At 37.0% G+C, this 17,496-nt stretch overlaps 1 protein-coding gene across 3 annotated transcripts; it reads left to right on the top strand.

Moving 5' to 3' along the window:
- The first annotated feature begins 3,076 nt into the window (after window positions 1-3,076).
- On the top strand, window positions 3,077-14,117 carry LOC103715883 (protein TPR3). Of its 3 annotated transcripts, none has more exons than XM_088715174.1 (27): window positions 3,077-3,301; window positions 3,741-3,856; window positions 3,971-4,150; window positions 4,294-4,407; window positions 4,483-4,641; window positions 6,525-6,702; window positions 6,785-6,908; window positions 7,027-7,142; window positions 7,280-7,442; window positions 7,571-7,680; window positions 7,792-7,861; window positions 7,975-8,048; window positions 8,157-8,252; window positions 8,333-8,428; window positions 8,547-8,674; window positions 8,775-9,009; window positions 9,109-9,273; window positions 9,349-9,438; window positions 9,597-9,743; window positions 11,426-11,536; window positions 11,632-11,811; window positions 11,970-12,098; window positions 12,179-12,274; window positions 12,416-12,604; window positions 12,684-12,850; window positions 13,467-13,756; window positions 13,863-14,117. In XM_088715174.1, exons 2-26 carry the CDS (start codon window positions 3,777-3,779, stop codon window positions 13,675-13,677), a joined length of 3,408 nt encoding a protein of 1,135 aa, XP_088571300.1. In that variant the 5' UTR covers window positions 3,077-3,301; window positions 3,741-3,776; the 3' UTR covers window positions 13,678-13,756; window positions 13,863-14,117. The 3 variants fall into 3 exon arrangements, with proteins under 3 accessions (XP_088571300.1, XP_088571301.1, XP_088571302.1); XM_088715175.1 differs by having other exon boundaries at window positions 3,177-3,375; XM_088715176.1 differs by lacking the exon at window positions 3,077-3,301 and adding an exon at window positions 3,444-3,562.
- The last annotated feature ends 3,379 nt before the right edge of the window (window positions 14,118-17,496 follow it).

Raw genomic sequence — 17,496 nt, 5'->3', positions numbered from 1 at the left:
ATGCCTTGAACCAATCACTTAAACATGACATGACTTCATACTCTCTATGATAAGACCTTAGAGTATATGTAAGAACTGTAAATTCATCACAGCCTTAATATTACTCAATAATAATAATAATCTCATTTCATAACAATTTTTTTATATTAATAACTAATAAAATTTATTCAATTTTCAAATTCAGAACATCAGTGATGCTCTACCTATTCATCTTTTCATCTATAATTCCAACCATAACCAAACACTAAGCATCTTATAACTTTAAAAAGAAATATGAAGAAACTATACAGTCTAGTAAAAATCTCCACACTTCCACACCAGCATAATAATATATAAATTTGAAAATAGCAAATAATTATCACTTATACGATGCCACAAAATCTAGTACCAAATATATTTTCATAGCTTGGCAAGATATCACGTAACATTAAAATATATCACTTATACGATGCCATAAAATCTAGTACCAAACATACTTTCATTGCTTGGCAATATATCACATAGCATTAAAATATCTTTCCATGCAACAATGACCTCATTTAATTATCTTTGTTACTAATTAGTATACTTCATATCCTAATATGAGCTACCACAACCATATTTTCAACCTATGGTGGGGCATCAATAGCACCATATTTCTGACTCATGGAAGAGCATCAACAGTACCACATTTTTAGCCTATGGTGGTGTATCAACAAGTATCACTTTTCTGGATCGTGGTAGAGCATCAATAACTTAGCTAGTCCAAAGCATAATAACCACCTATCCAAATATATAATTCTCTCTTTTTTTATATTTGTTGAGTAAATATAATTCAAAGTCATATTCATTGCGAAATTTAATGCACATGAGTATCAAAATCCACACAAACCACAATCAGTAACATATGCTACATATATATACATAAAGAACCAAATATCCTCAATAGATAATTATGCAATAAATAATTTCCATATACCACACAAAGTGAAAATCATCAATGCACAAAAATAGTATATATGTACAGATGATCAACGTTCATGGATTCTTACACGTACTGGTGACAGACTCAACTTAGTCCATATCTCGATTTAAGAACAGCAGTGTACAATAAGTAGAGGGTCCTAGATAGCTGCTCTCCTATATATTGGAGTCCAAACATCACAATAATAATAATAATATGGCAATTGACGATCTAGGACCCTCTACTGGAGTCCACAAGAGGCCCACCATTGAGTCCCCTAAATCCCTTCTACTAATTCCTTATATCAACTAGAGAGAGAAAAGAGAAAAGAACAGAGAGGGGAGAGAGAAAGAAGAGAGAGAGAAAGGGAGGCTTTTTCTCTTTCTCTCTTACTCAATCTAGGATGGTAGCGGCGAGAAGGTGGTGTCCCATTCTCTCTCTGTCTCTCTTGCTCAATTTAGGACGGTAGTGGCCTAAAGGTGGTGTTCCATGGAAATGGTGGCTGCAGGATGGCGCTCCACGACAGCAAGAGGCTGCGATAGTAGCTGACGATGGCGGTCGGTCGGCATAAGAGAAAAAATAAAAAGGAAAATAGGGTGGCAGCTACTTTGCTTAGACTTTGCTACAAAAAAGCCGATGACGATGACCACAACTTCGGCCAAAGATTTGGCTTCGGTGAGGACCTCAATAGACACCTCGTCGATGGTGGCTAGTAATAGAAAAAAAAAAATGGAGGAGAAGCTGAAATAGGGAAGATGGTGCACGGCTACATCCGGTAATTGACCGACATCAATTATATAAATGACGATAGCCTAGGAGCCGAAAGGGTGAGGAGAAAAAAGTACCTCATTTCTGAGTGCGATCATACCTGTACTAATGCCGAAGATCCCACCAAAACTCTGCAGTTAAGCATGCTTGAGTGAGAGTACTACTAGAATTGGTGACCTCTAGGGGAAATTCAATGGTGGGATGCCTAAAGGAGGAGAGGGTGACTTCTTTTATAGAGGTGCCCTAAGGCTCCGTCCATATTTGGCGATCCTAATCAGTTGCATGTGCAAAGCACATAGTCTCATCGAGCCCACTTTAGGTCGGGACATAGTCTCATCGAGCCCACTTTAGGTCGTCCCGAACTGAGGTATTACATGCAAATGTTAGTCAAGATTATAGTATTATTGCAGAATTTGATACCCTTACAAAGCTACATAGAGTGTGAAGCATATGCCCTTGTTTGCTATAATTGTTGAAGTTACTTGGAAGGGTTAGGCCCTCTCTCTCAACAATAAAAGAAGAAAGAGCGATGATAATAAAAGAAGAAAGAGACACCAACGGCAAAGACAATTTGAAACGCCAATACCCGGTAACATCTTACGTTTGGTCTTATTATTCCCGGGCTTACCGTCGGTCACGGCAGCGAGTGAGGGAGGAAAGTTGAGAGAACTTTTTTGCCTTTTAGCTGAAGTCAGATAAATGTCGCACGAACAACGAATATAATGTCCAATTTTATCCATATCTCGCGATTATATCGCCTTTCTTATCTTTTAATCGGCGAGAAGTAGACTTTTCCAAAGTTCATTTATTTTGCCGTACCCACCACCTCCCGTGACGCTCCAAAAAGGCCCAAGTGCCCTTCACGTGACGCCATCCCCCTGACCTAACTTAAATGTAGTGGCATCTTCGTAGTTATCCGATGCATCATGCCTGAAATTATAATCCCCGCCGACGTACGCTTTTGTCGTATTGTCCCGGGAACCGTAGAACTTTCGCTGCAAATACAAAATCCATCCAAATGAGTACGTGTTAAGTCATGATTGGTTGATATGATTGTATCACGTTTGAGACGACTCAGCTGATCAGCCTCCTCGTCTCTTGTCATTTAAGGCATGAGACGCTCCTCACTCCAAACACGAATACAGCATATGCTGTCGCAAAAAAATTTGCATACCATTTGACACGTTTCGATTTGTTATTGATTCGTATGATTAGTTTAAGTTTACAGTGAGACAGCTGATCGCCTCACCCGTTATGGTGGGCAGAGTCGCAGATTCTGCTGGGGTAAAGTCTAATTAAAACGTCGCCGGCTTATATGGGCCCACCGCAAACCTTTCCTTGATGCCGGTGATAGCCTATCGTTTTATTGGTGGAGAGGGTATCGATGATATGTAGAGCTACTTATCGCCTGCTCTCTTGTCTTCTGCCTTCGCTGGCTATAAATCCGGCACCTCTGAGCCATAGATGGGATAATTTTCGTGGGATTTTTTCTCTTTATGTTAACTATTAATTGTAGAGAAAGGGATCAATCTCGCCGCTGGTCTTCGCCGCTTTGGATCGATCTCTCTCCCCGGCCTTCGGCTGTTGGGGGTGAGCTCTGATTCCCCCCCCCCCCCCCCCCCCCCCCCCCAATTTTTTCTTGTTTTTCTGTGGAATCTTCGTCTGTAAGTTTCTGCTTTTCCCCCTTTTTTCCTCCGCCTTTCTTTTCCTCGATCTTTTTCTTCCTCGAATCCGCCTAATTGAAGCATCTTTTGCGATGCCGATCCATCAAAAACCTAGCCTTTTGGACCTCGATTCCTGTCTCCGATATAGATCTCTGTAGACACGACACAGGAGTTTTTGGGCTTTGTGGTGTTGTTTTCTTGGTTCTTTTTGGTTTTAATTCCATTTGAAATGCTCCGATGAACCGAATTTTATAATTTCTTGAACTTCGATCTGCGTGTACTCCAAGATGTGGTCGTGATCTTTGTTTTATGGTTTTTGTGATAGGATCTGTTGATTTGTTTGCTCTTTTTTTTTTTTTTTGAAGATTTAAGGTTTGAAGGCGGAGATTAGAGGGGCCACGATGTCTTCTCTAAGTAGAGAGTTGGTTTTCCTGATCCTGCAGTTCCTTGATGAGGAGAAGTTCAAAGAGACTGTTCACAAGTGCGTTTACTTGTTAAAGATTCAATCTTTGGTTGTTGATGGTGCCTTTTTCTTTGTTTTGTAGTTGCTCTGCGTTTTTTTATTTTTTTATTTTTTTATTTTTTGGTTTTACAGGCTTGAGCAGGAGTCTGGTTTCTATTTTAACATGAAGTATTTTGAGGACGAAGTGCACAATGGTAATTGGGATGAGGTCGAGCGGTACCTCTCTGGTTTTACCAAGGTTGACGACAATCGCTATTCGATGAAGATTTTCTTTGAAATTCGGAAGCAGAAGTACCTCGAAGCATTGGATAAGTAAGCTCCGTATATTCAAATTTGTGTCTCTTGTACTTTGTTTTGAAGCGCTCTCTCCCTCCCTCCCTCCCTCTCTCTCTCTCTCTCTCTCTCGTGCATGAAAGCATTTTTAGATAAGATTTTGATGAAATTTCTACATCTAGGCATGATCGGGCGAAGGCAGTTGACATCCTTGTGAAGGATTTGAAAGTTTTTGCCTCATTCAATGAGGAGTTGTTTAAGGAAATTACGCAACTTCTGACTTTAGAGAACTTCAGGTATGAGGTTTTAATGTCTTAGCTGTTTTCTTTCTTCTTCCTTGCTTGATGGACAGCAATGTGCGTATGTCACAGGGAGAATGAGCAACTTTCTAAATATGGTGATACAAAATCGGCAAGAGCAATAATGCTTGTCGAGCTTAAGAAACTGATCGAAGCAAACCCCCTGTTCCGTGACAAACTGCAGTTTCCCACCCTAAAAAGTTCCAGATTGCGCACTCTCATTAATCAAAGGTGAGATTCAGTAGGTTATTCTTTAATTTTGTAGTCTAACTAGCAGTTGGGCATGTGCAATTCATGCACTAAAAGAATTGTAATGAATCGTGTGGTTTTTGATATCTTATTTTTAGATGATTTTTATGCAAGAATAGTTAAAAATAAATCAAAATCCAGGTGAAAGGAACATGGAAAGAAAAAATATGTAACATATAAACCTGACTTCATAATTGCAGCAAATACTTTGATCCCTTCTTAAACCAAATTGCTACTTCTGAAAGTCTCTATATTTGCTTAGAATTTATGGAAGATAGTAAGTAACTTTAAGATAAAAAGAGGAGAATGATATCAAACAAAGAAATGAGAAAAGAAGGTTAAGATTATTCCTCCTCTTCTATTAGGATATTTTTACCATATAAATTACTTTCAAAGCAATATGCAATGCATTTCATGATGACCATAGAATATTCAACAATGTTGTGAAATGTGATATTTCAATTTGCCTATATCATGCGAAATTTAGGGTTCATTAAATTTGCTCCATGCTCACATGGTAGGCGCTGCACCATTCCTTCTTCAAATGTACCCATGAGCTAAATTTCCTCCAATTGCTAACTCTCTGTCATAAAATTTAGCCCCCCCCAAAAAGAAATATCTTGAATATATTCAGTAGGATGGGTTACGGATTTAATGATGGCTCAACTGTTTGGTTTGAAGTTATTTTGGATATTGGATTTCAAATAAGACGAAGCCACTTTAAGATATGCATCTGGGTTGGCTTACAATGTGATGCAGGAGCATCCAAGGAGTTTGCTTAGTTAGCTGCTTTTAATTTGTTATTTGATTAGTTTAGTCTATGGTTAGAAATTATGTCTCTAGTTATATTAGGTAGTCTTCTGACTAGAATGTGACTTATAAGGAGTTTGGATGGCTAAGATTAGTTAGGGTTATTTATCATCAAGGCTGAGATTTGAGAACTGCTGTAACCCTAGTATAAATAGTCTTTTAGACTCAAATTCAGCAACCATCTTATTCTTGTTTCAGAAGTTAGTGGTTTACAAACCCTAGAATCTATTGTTCTTGTTCTTGTTTCAATATTGCCTGTTTTGCTGTCTATTTGCTGTTTTCTGCTTCCAGCACTACGTTCCTCTCCTTCCATGCACACAAAACACAGACAAACACATGCACATACTAATCTATATGGGCATGTGTGTAGTGCATGTTGTGTTTCAAAATGACATGCAAAATAATTATTTGTTCAGAGAGGAAATAGATAATAGATAAAAAGAAAAATATGTTATTTGGAGAGAGTAAGAGTAAGGCAGGTGGTTAGCAAAGAGAGGATTAGGATGAGATATGATTTCCATCTATAAAATTGAATAGTATTCTTGTCCACTAAGAGAACTATATATTATTCAAATTTAACCTGTGTGTATGACCTACTCTATATAAAGTTTTAATAAGCAAAAAATTCGATCTCCTATATGGGTAAATTTGGCATACCTAGAGGCCTGGACTTATGCTTTTTAACACGGTATAGATATGCATTTGATTATGCATATGGAAACTCCTGGACCTATGTATACATATTTATTCTTTTGCTTTCTTATATATGTTGTTTGTGTGCATATTTGTGCATGCACATTCGTGTATACACAACGAACTTGCCGGTGCTTGCTTTCATAAATGAGATATTTGGGCAAGTTCTGTTCTGGCTTGCTAGTCTTTTTTTTAATTTTTTGGTGAATGACTTGCAAGCCTTTGACGGTGAATATGGAAGGTAATGTTTAATTTGTTGCTTATTTGTTCTAGCATTGAATGCAACTGACATCTTGGCTGCAAAATATTATTTATCTATATTCGGTTTTGAAAGGAGTTGATTTTGTTATTTGATTTGGCAGCTTAAACTGGCAGCACCAGCTCTGCAAGAACCCTCGGCCAAATCCTGATATTAAAACCCTTTTTGTTGATCACTCTTGTGGCCAACCAAATGGTGCACGGGCCCCGTCACCAGCGAATAACCCACTGCTTGGATCCATACCTAAAGCAGGAGTTTTTCCTCCCTTGGGTGCACATGGGGTAACTAAACTAAGTTAAATTTGTAGGCTACTTTTCTTGTTCACCACATCAAACTAAAATACTTGATATAAATTGTTTTCAGCCTTTTCAAACTGCGCCAGCACCAGTTCCTGCACCTTTGGCTGGTTGGATGTCTAATTCATCAGGTGTAACTCATCCAGCTGTCTCTGGTGGTGCCATTGGAATCAGTGCTCCTACAAATCCTGGTAACATCACCTACTCATTTATGCTAGTAGAAGATGACCGCAACATGTTATAGATATCGATATGATTGGTAAAACCACTTATTTTGTTACTTTGAATTGTTTTAAATCCTTTGTGTAGCTGCAATTCTAAAACATCCTAGAACACCTCCGACTGCTAACCCTGCTGTAGATTACCCATCAGCAGATTCTGATCATGTATCCAAAAGAACAAGGCCCATTGGGATTTCTGATGAGGTTTGTTAAATGCTTCTATCCCAATTATATTACCATCTAATTCTGCTTAGTAGTGTTTTTCTTTAAAGATCATCTAGAATTGATATCTTGTTTATTTAGTTATTCTGACCTTTCTGTTGACTCAACACTCAATGCAGGTAAATCTTCCTGTAAATATATTGCCAGTTACATATCCTCAGAATCATAGTCAGGCTATGTACATGCTGGATGACTTGCCCAAAACTGTTGCACGCACATTAAGTCAGGGCTCGACTCCCATGAGCATGGATTTTCATCCAATCCAGCAGACCCTTCTCCTTGGTGCGTTACTGTAACTGTTCTAGTTATACCATGTTTTTGGTTTCCTTTAGGGGTTCATCAAAATAAAAACAGCTTCTGTGATTGCTTTCTCATGCTGGCACTCATCTTTTGCTTCTGTCATGGTTTAGTTGGTACAAATGTGGGTGACATTGGATTATGGGATGTTGGTTCAAGGGAGAGATTAGTTCTAAGGAATTTCAAGGTTTGGGAACTTGGAGCTTGTCCTATGTCTCTACAGGTTTGTTCCATCTATATGATACTAAAATGTATTCCAGTACCAACTTGTGCTTCTTCACACTTAATTATTATATTGCCACAAAAATCTGAAATTCGACTCCATGATGCTCAGGCTTCTCTGGTCAAGGATCCTGGTGTATCAGTTAACCGCATAATATGGAGCCCAGATGGCTCCTTGTTCGGTAAGGTTACAAAACAAGAAGTTTCTTTCTTCAAATACCAATTATGTACACCCAAAAGAATGGTAACATTCATATTGACTTTGGCATATTAATACCTTCTTATCATCTTCTAGGTGTTGCTTATTCAAGGCATATTGTACAAATATATTCTTATCATAGTGGTGATGATATCAGGCAGCACTTGGAGGTATGAAAATTACAAACAGCCTATATTGATTCCATTACTATCTCTGCTTATTTTAGTTAGTTGCTTTTTTATTAATGTCTTCTGTTGATATTACTTTTCATGTTGCAGATCGATGCTCATGTTGGTGGCGTCAATGATATTGCATTTGCGCATCCTAATAAGCAACTATGCATAATAACCTGTGGAGATGATAAGACAATTAAGGTTGGTTTGTAAAGTATGACAGAAGTATATACAATCAGATATCCTTAAAGCACCTAGTGACTCTAGCTGTAAAAAGTCAGGTATGGGACGCAACGACTGGTACCAGACAGTATACCTTTGAAGGTCATGAGGCACCTGTTTATTCCGTTTGCCCACACTACAAGGAGAACATTCAGGCAAGAAATCCTTTTATGATTTATAAATCAAGTTAAACAAAACCAGCTTTTGTGTTGTTTTTTTATAATCATTATCATTGATGATGTGTTGATTTTTTTTTTCTTCTGGATTGCGTAGTTCATCTTTTCAACAGCATTAGATGGAAAAATAAAGGCATGGTTGTATGACAATTTGGGTTCCAGAGTGGATTATGACGCTCCAGGTCACTGGTGTACTACAATGGCATATAGTGCTGATGGTTCCAGGTTTATTTTCTGGGGTGGCAGTTTTTGTTAGTGAAAATTCAAGATCCTCTGCAATTATATGGTTTCTAGCAACTGAAGTTTCTTCTAAAACTTTTTGTAGGCTCTTTTCATGTGGGACCAGCAAAGAAGGTGAATCATTCATTGTGGAATGGAATGAAAGTGAGGGAGCTGTCAAGAGGACCTATCAAGGATTTCGAAAACGATCTTTGGGTGTTGTGCAATTTGATACCACTAGGAATCGGTTTTTGGCTGCTGGTGATGAGTTCTTAATCAAGTTCTGGGATATGGACGGTACTAATCTTTTGACAACTGTTGATGCTGAGGGTGGTCTACCAGTAAGTTATTTTGTGGCATCTTATCGTTTATTTTAGTAACCTCTCATAGGGGAAAAAACACGAACTGATATTGTTTAGCTTCAATTTCTGTCTTTTTAGGCAAGTCCACGTATACGCTTCAACAAGGAGGGTACATTGCTGGCTGTATCTACACATGATAATGGGATAAAAATCCTGGCAAATGCTGATGGACTTCGTTTGTTGCGCACATTTGAAAATCGTTCTTTTGATCCTTCAAGGGCTGTTTCAGAGTCAGTGACAAAGGTAGTTCTTATGCCTGATTAATTGTGCTTGACAGCTGCAGAAGGATATCATATCATATTGTTTGTTTTTATGCAGCCTATAATATGCCCATTATCTGCTGCTGCTGTTGCAACAAGTTCTGGAATAACAGAGAGAGCTGCTCCTGCAGTGGCTATAGCTGGAACGGTTTGTTGATATCTCTGGCTCTTTATTTCATATGTAACTTTTTCTAAATTATAATTTTATTATTCATAAATCTATACCATATTATTCATTATTCAAACTCAGAAAAAAAAAAAAGATCTACAAACTCGGTCACACTAACTTCTTATTCAATTTGATAGAATGGAGACAACAGAAACATGGTGGATGTAAAACCTAGATTAACTGATGAATCTATGGACAAATCAAAGATCTGGAAGCTTACAGAAATCAGTGAACCAACTCAATGTCGATCCTTGAGGCTGATGGATAATTTGAGAACAAGCAAGGTATGGTTTTCACCTTTTGCCTATATTGCTAGCAATAATTTCAGAATTATCTCTCAGTATCTGTTTGAAAACTGATCTATGCTGCACTTTAGTAACTGCGTTGTGGATCTATTATTCAAATCAAGGACGCCAATTTTTTTTGCTTCTTACATTTTCCGCATCTTTTAAGTTTTTAAGGCTACACCTCTAGGCAAATGCGCTTATTGAGGCAGAAGGTTTTATTTTGCAGTTCTTGTCATATACAAGGTCATAGATGATGCCGAATTTTAAATAGTTCTTTCCAGTTTATAGTAATTCTTTCTATTCACTATGATATGTTTGCGGTAGACTTGGAGGCATAATTCATTAAGATTGGAATGAATTATAAATTGGATTTATCTTAATTTTAACTCATTTTATTATATTGTACTTTTTTATCCTCTGCACAAATAGTTTTATTGAAATTTTAACTGGTTTTACTGTTATCACTTCATTGAGCAGACTCCAATTCTTTTTCGATTTGCTTCTCACTTGCGAGCACACATCCATGTTGAATTCTCTGTGTCTATTTGATTAATCATGTGCTTTAGCATTCTTATGTATCACGTACATAACTGCTGGTTGTCTGTCTTCATCTTCAGACTGGAGAGTTGTCTTTTAATTTAAGACAATTGAACTGTTGAAACATATGCGAATCGGGAAAATTCTTCATTAAAATTTATAATACATCAGTTATTCAAATGGCATAGTTCGAAGCTTAGGAAACACAGTTAAAGTAGTGCAGAAGAGAATGAATCATGGAAACAAGGAATTTTTAGTAATTGATAGAATAAATGTTTTTGGAAAACAGGATTCAAGTATGGAAACATGTTGGACACTAAAAGCTTCATTCCTGTACTTTGAGTGTTTGTTTTGGTAGATGCACTTTGATGTTAATTAAGACACTTTATCTACAAGTCCGATATATATTAGAATGCTGTTCTTTGGCCAGAACATACACCTGTCCTATATCTAAATTGAATACTTCCTACAGTTAAATTAGTAGACCAGACTAATTTTAGGTTTCTTATTTTTTAAATTATCATGGCTTTTATATGTAGGAGAATTGTTATTTTGAAGTTGCTAAAGAAAAGAGATGAGATTTCAGCCTATTTTTTAGTTTCTTCCCCCTTTTCTGCATAGTTTATTCAACACTCAGATATAGGCTTCCTATTGTTAGGGACTTGCTTTTACAATTATGAGCTTGATTGTGTCTATCTCGTCATTTTCATTTCCTCAAAATCATATCTTTACTACTTGTAGACCCGATCATCAAGGAGTAATCAAGTATGATTATATTGTAAGATCTATAAATTCTGAGATCCACATTTTCATTTCTGTCATAATGTGGTTATGGCCTTTTAAGACAAAAGCCAAATGGAATCAAGGTGCCCCATGCTCTGTGCTGATTTACATCACCATCCTTTTGTATTTTAGCTGCACAATTAATTAATGCAAAGTACAGATGGTAGCATTTTGTGTTTTATCTGCACAATTAAATATGCATTTCTATTCATGTTTTTATTTTACACCATACAAACAGACACTGACAACATATACCTTAGCTTTGGCCGTATTTTCTTTTTGACCATTTCGGCTTCAAGATTTGTTGGTTACCATGTAAGAACATTTGAAGATTCTGATCAGATTTCTTGCCATTACAGATTGTAAGATTGATTTATACCAATTCTGGAGTTGCCATCTTGGCTCTAGCATCCAATGCCATTCATCTGCTTTGGAAGTGGCCTCGTAATGAACGGAATTCAAGTGGAAAGGTAAAGGAAATGATAATTGCCCCATATCATGCCAAGCTTTTTCTTGAATTAGAAATATTGGTAATAGGTTTTCACACAAATGCTACATTTTGTAGGCTACAGCAAGCGTCGCCCCTCAATTATGGCAACCCCCGAGTGGCATATTGATGACTAATGAAATAACTGATACAAATCCTGAAGAAGCAGTTCCTTGCTTTGCTTTATCAAAGAATGATTCTTATGTCATGTCAGCATCGGGAGGAAAAATTTCCCTATTCAACATGATGACATTTAAGGTAGGCTTTGTAAGCTGTTAGAAAACATATCATGTCAAGGTTTGTGTCTTAGAATCTCACCTTGTGTGTCTTAGAAAACATGTCATGCCAAGGTTGAATCTTAGTATCTTACCTTGTCTTTAAGGTCAATCATTTTGATTTATCCTTGACGAGTGCAGACCATGACAACATTCATGCCTCCACCACCGGCAGCAACATTTCTCGCATTCCATCCTCAAGACAACAATATAATTGCTATAGGAATGGATGACTCCACAATTCAGATCTATAATGTCCGAGTTGATGAGGTACTCCCACAAAAGGCATTGTTTGTGATGCTATCTGATACGAAAGAAACATCTGATTCTAAGGTATTTATCTTATGCAGGTCAAGAGCAAGCTTAGAGGCCATTCAAAAAGAATTACTGGTCTTGCCTTTTCAAATGTATTAAATGTGTTGGTCTCATCTGGAGCTGATGCTCAGGTAAATGATGGAAATTCCCTTCATGCTGCACTGGGACCATCTCTTTTATCATCACTTGCTATATTGTCTAGCAAATGAAATCAACAAATGATACTTTGGACTTTGGCTGACTTATGCAATACATCTGGTTTCTTGCTGCAGATTTGTGTGTGGGGAACTGATGGATGGGAGAAACAGAGGAGCAGATTTTTGCAGATACCCTCTGGACGGACTCCATCCACTATATCAGATACACGCGTTCAGTTCCATCAGGATCAGATACACTTCTTAGTTGTACATGAGACCCAAATTGCTATATATGAAACTGCTAAGCTAGAGTGTGTGAATAAGGTATTCTTATTTTTAGATTGGAAATTTGGGAAATACAGGTTTCGTGCCTCCATATGCTGATGATTTTTTTGTCTTTTAGTGGGTCACTCATGAAGGTTCTGCGCCTATCTCGCATGCCACATTCTCATGCGACAGTCAATTGATATATGTTAGTTTCCTGGATGCAACCATTTGCATATTTAGTGCTGCAAACCTCCGACTGAGATGTCGGATTCTTCCAGCTGCTTATCTCCCTGCCAATGTCAGGTATTTATCCAGAGAATCATTTTGCATATAAGAAAATTTTCCTTTTTCTTTCTCTTTAGTGTAATTTTGGCTGATGAATAGTCTATAAGCATAGTAGGTGCTTGGCATTCTTTGGTTGCCAAAAAAATGGGATGGAAATCATTTATTTCTTTTCTATTAGTCAGCAGTCACTAGCGATGTTAATCATATGCTATTATACTTGATGATGCATGCTATCTTTTACTCATTGAATGGGGTCACTTGTCTTTTCACATGGTCATTTTGTTTTCCTTATTGCTCCATTGTCCATTCCATAGGTGGTTAACATCAAAAGAAACATGTGGTTAAGAATATAAAGCAGGTTAACTGACCAAAACTGACAACTAAAACTACAAATAATTGGTGAATAAGGAAATTATAAACCCACCTGATATAACTAGGGCAAGTCTGATGGCTATGACTGTGACCATTGTTTATTGATGGGTGCTATTTATGCATGTCTTGATTATTTATATGATCTGCAAGATAAAAAGACCTGCAATTTAGTCTTGTAATGCTATGCCTGACTGAGGCTGTAGACATTAATGAATTGTCATCATTGGGGGTTATTGCTGATTTCTGTGTTTCTGTATGCCAGCACAACTGTTCATCCACTTGTGGTTGCTGCACATCCATCGGAACCAAATCAATTTGCCGTAGGCCTGACAGACGGTGGTGTCCATGTATTGGAGCCACTAGAATCTGAAGGAAAATGGGGAGTTGCTCCCCCTGCTGAGAATGGGTCCGCAAGCCGCATGTCCACACCACCTCCTGCAGGAACCTCAAGTTCAGATCAACCGCAGAGGTGATGGAAGAAGCTGCAAACAGTCTTTAACCTCTTCTCTTCCCTTGTTTTCACCCTTGATGGTTAATGAATGGCTAACTGAGGTATGCTGCTGATTTGCTCTATCTCCCTACAAAAGCATTTTATGTGTTGAATCAACTTATTTTTATCCCAGAGAGGCCTTAACTCCTTTTCTTTCTTCATTTGCAGTTGGGGCATGAAAAACATATGTAGTCCTCCAAGAGCAGGCATAGATGGTTAGATTCTTGCGAAGTAACTATGGGGTTTTTCGTTAGTCTTTGCTTTGGTATGGTGTTCCAGTTAGGTGGTAAATAGTTGCAATGTAAAATTATGCTGTTTATTTGTTTTGAGAAGTTTTTTCTGACATGGATGAGAGTTCGATGAAGTTTGTTTAACTGCAAGTTCTCTATCATATCTATTGGCTTGAAATGCCTGTTATGCTTCTTCTTCTTCTTCTTAGCAATGCCTGTTATGCTGCAAATGTTGCAGAAAACGTTACTGGTGACTTAGATTATGTTGATGCCTCACCAAATGCATTTATAGGAGTTGGGGTAGATTATTACAAGTAATCTAATGAAAATAAGAAGCAGCGATGTGGAAACATATTGCTAGTGGATAGCAAACAAAAAACTTTTTCATTTGTTCTCATCCTGGGAGGTTTTATGCAAGTATCTTACTTCGAGAATGTTGCTCAAGGAGCAGACGATGCAGCAGCATATGCCCCAGTGCATAGCTGTGGCCCATTCTTGACATTGCAGGCTTATTGATCAGGAGCGTGGTACTAATCTAGGGAATGGATCTGTAGTGGATGGAAATCTTGATTAGTTTCCAAGGTGTAGGTTCATGTTGTTTTATATGGAAAATTAGGGCACTTGCTGACTTGTTATGAATCTTAGAGACTTATTGGTAATTTAACACAACCAGGGACTACCAATAATTTTTCTCTGACAACAGCAAGATGAGATCGGCAGCTCCATTGACTTCACATTAAGTGTGCAATCCAGGACTTACAAATAATTGGGTTTCAACTAGGAACCTATGGATATCTTTCCTCAATGATGTTATTCCGTATAAGAAAAAACCCACCCACTGAGCTTATGTGATGCTTGTAGCTCAGAAACTATAAAATAATTTAAGGTTCAATTGCAGATTTATAAATAACTTTTCCTCGATATAATTTATGTTATTTTTGTTTTCTGATTGGAAGTAGGGGGGGTGGAATCTTTGTTAGGCTCCATTGGCTTCTCCTTTGACTTTGCATTAAGTTTGCAACATAGGAACAAAATTAATTTAATTTCATCTAGGAACCTACGAGATATTTTTTTTAGCATATCTTTATTGAGAAAACAACCTCTTCCATGGTGCATGAAGCTTTGCGCGAGAGTTTGTACGTCTCTAACCATGTGCATCACAGAAGATAGGCTACAACTTAACTATATCTTAATTCCAAACTAGTTGAGGAGGACGGTCACCTGAATCCTTTCATCCATTCTGCTCTACAGTATCAAGTTCTTCCTCACTATTTTATCTTATATGATTTTCAGTGTACTTCTATCTCTCTTTTCTTCTATGTGTATCAATTTACTTCTTCGTACTAGCATATTCCTCGATATATATTGTACATGTCCAGGCCATCTAAATCTTCCTCTTAATTTGTCTTCAATTAGTACTACTCATACCTTTTTACCGATAATTTCATTTCTTATTCTTTTTTTTTTATTGTATTATTAGACATCTATCTCAATATTTTTATTTTGGCAAACAAATTCCAGTTCTCGTATAAAGCAAACTGAGCGAGTTCTGTCGACTATAGTTGTTGGAAACTCAAATACTTATTAAGTAATTTAAGATTTGACCAGAGACCTGTAAGATCTTTCCTCAACCATAGCTTCCACTTGTACATGTATTCTGATTATAGGAAATTTCTAAATTTCTAAATAGGCTTGCCTATTTCTAAATAGTTGTTACATGTGATCGCCTAGTTGCCTGGCCTACCACCTGGGTGATAAGTTTAGGTAAGCCTTGCCTGGACCATCATTCATATATCCATGTACACAAAGATTCATATATATATATATATATATATATATATATATATATATATAGGAATATGTACTTTATATAAACGAATATACATGTGTAATATTAGTTTGTATATATAAATTTAGGTAAAAACAAATATAAGCACACTTACATTCACAAATATGTATAACTACAATTCGTTCATGCATAAGTACTATATTTGAATGCATATATACAAGTGTAACATTAGTTTGTAAATTGCATATAAAAATTTGGGTTTTTGGAAAAAACATATAACCACATTAGTGTACATGTGTGTGTAACTATAATTCACACATGTATGTAGCTAAATATGTATCCACACAAATGCATCCATAAATATATGCGTATGTATGTATATAGACATAGTATGAAGTATTTTCTTGTAATCTTTCTTATATGACACGTAAGTCAGAAACTCTTGACTAAAGATCAAGAAAAAATTATCATTTAAAAATTAAATTAACTTAGATTTAAGTGTTAAACATGTAATCACAGAAATGATTTTTTCTTCAATAATAGCAACTAAATTTCGTCAACCCCATACGACATGCTGGTATATGTCGGTACACCTAGTACAAAGATCAGTTTGGCGTATCGAGACTTAGTATGCCTCCTATATAGAGTCTTGGTTTGATAACAATACCGTACGATGCGATATACTTTGTAAAAGATGGTGCATACCAGTTTGGCAAACCATAATAGCAACGTTAGCTCCAATGCCTAACAATATAAATGACTAAGAAAACAAACTCTACTTGAACTAAAAGAACACTAATGTATGCTATTATTATGAATTTAGTAAAATTCTAACAAATTATAATATATCTTGAGGGAGACTTGATTGTTAAATGTTCATAATATATACTTCAAGGTAGGTTAAAATGTTAACTTAGTGAAATAGTTGTAAAAATGAAGTGTTTGAATCAAAGAATGACTGATCGAATTTGTACTAGGTCTATTTCTAGGCGACCGCCTAGGCTATAGGCTAGTCTATTGCCCATAGTTGCCTGGCTTATTTGACAGTTGCACCCAACACATGAACCAGAGCCTACATAACATCTGCAATATCAAAGAAGATTGTGGCAAGAATAAACCTTGTAAGAATGCTGTCTTCAGGTCCTTGTAAGAACTTCAATGAAACAGAGGTTTTGCACCGCCTTGGAGACCTCCTTGGGGTGTTGAAGATTGTCTACTGGTGAATGCTACTCTTGGAACGTGTTGCTTTTGTAGTAGGAGAATATCATTAATGATCATCTTTATTTTCTTGATTATTTATTGAATGGGGCCTTGGAGGCTTGGATCTTGTGCTTGGTTTAGTGAGGGATCCTCCTCAATTTTCTCCTCAAAATAGAAGCGACACAGTTGGGTTAGCAGGAATGCCTACGGATTGGTGGTCGGTGGAACAGCATTCTCGCTAGCCAGTACCTGGGCATGTGGACATACTCGCACTATTATTCAGTGACTTAATGAAATCAACATATTATCAATAATATAAAGGTGTTATTCATACTAATGGCATCTCAAGACCTAATCTCTAGTTACCTTTCCAAGGCATCCGAACCAGCTCTAAATTTGTCGATTTTCTTTTCCTGCAATTCTATTGGAAGGATTCGCAACGTCTTTTGCCTATGAAAATGTGTTTTTACTCCAAAATATACCTAAATCTAATTGTTAGATTTCTTTTGCAGGCAGTTGATGTAGGTGGATTTTCAGGAGTCCTAGAGCCAGGCCCCTTCAATGCTAGGAGGCTGAAATCATG

Source organism: Phoenix dactylifera, chromosome 2 (genome assembly GCF_051530095.1).
Source record: "Phoenix dactylifera cultivar Ajwa chromosome 2, Ajwa_hap1_PhDact_Kaust_v1.1, whole genome shotgun sequence".
Classification (NCBI taxonomy): domain Eukaryota; kingdom Viridiplantae; phylum Streptophyta; class Magnoliopsida; order Arecales; family Arecaceae; genus Phoenix; species Phoenix dactylifera.
Note: the sequence above shows the minus strand (reverse complement) of the source record. Positions and strands in the feature narration are given on the sequence as shown.

Bases quoted from the DNA above. Each gene is read 5' to 3' on its own strand.
- LOC103715883 (XM_088715174.1), top strand. From the start codon at position 3,777: ATGTCTTCTCTAAGTAGAGAGTTGGTTTTCCTGATCCTGCAGTTCCTT. The intron at 4,642-6,524 runs GTGAGATTCAGT...TTGATTTGGCAG, and splicing joins CGCACTCTCATTAATCAAAG to CTTAAACTGGCAGCACCAGC. The intron at 7,143-7,279 runs GTTTGTTAAATG...CACTCAATGCAG, and splicing joins CCATTGGGATTTCTGATGAG to GTAAATCTTCCTGTAAATAT.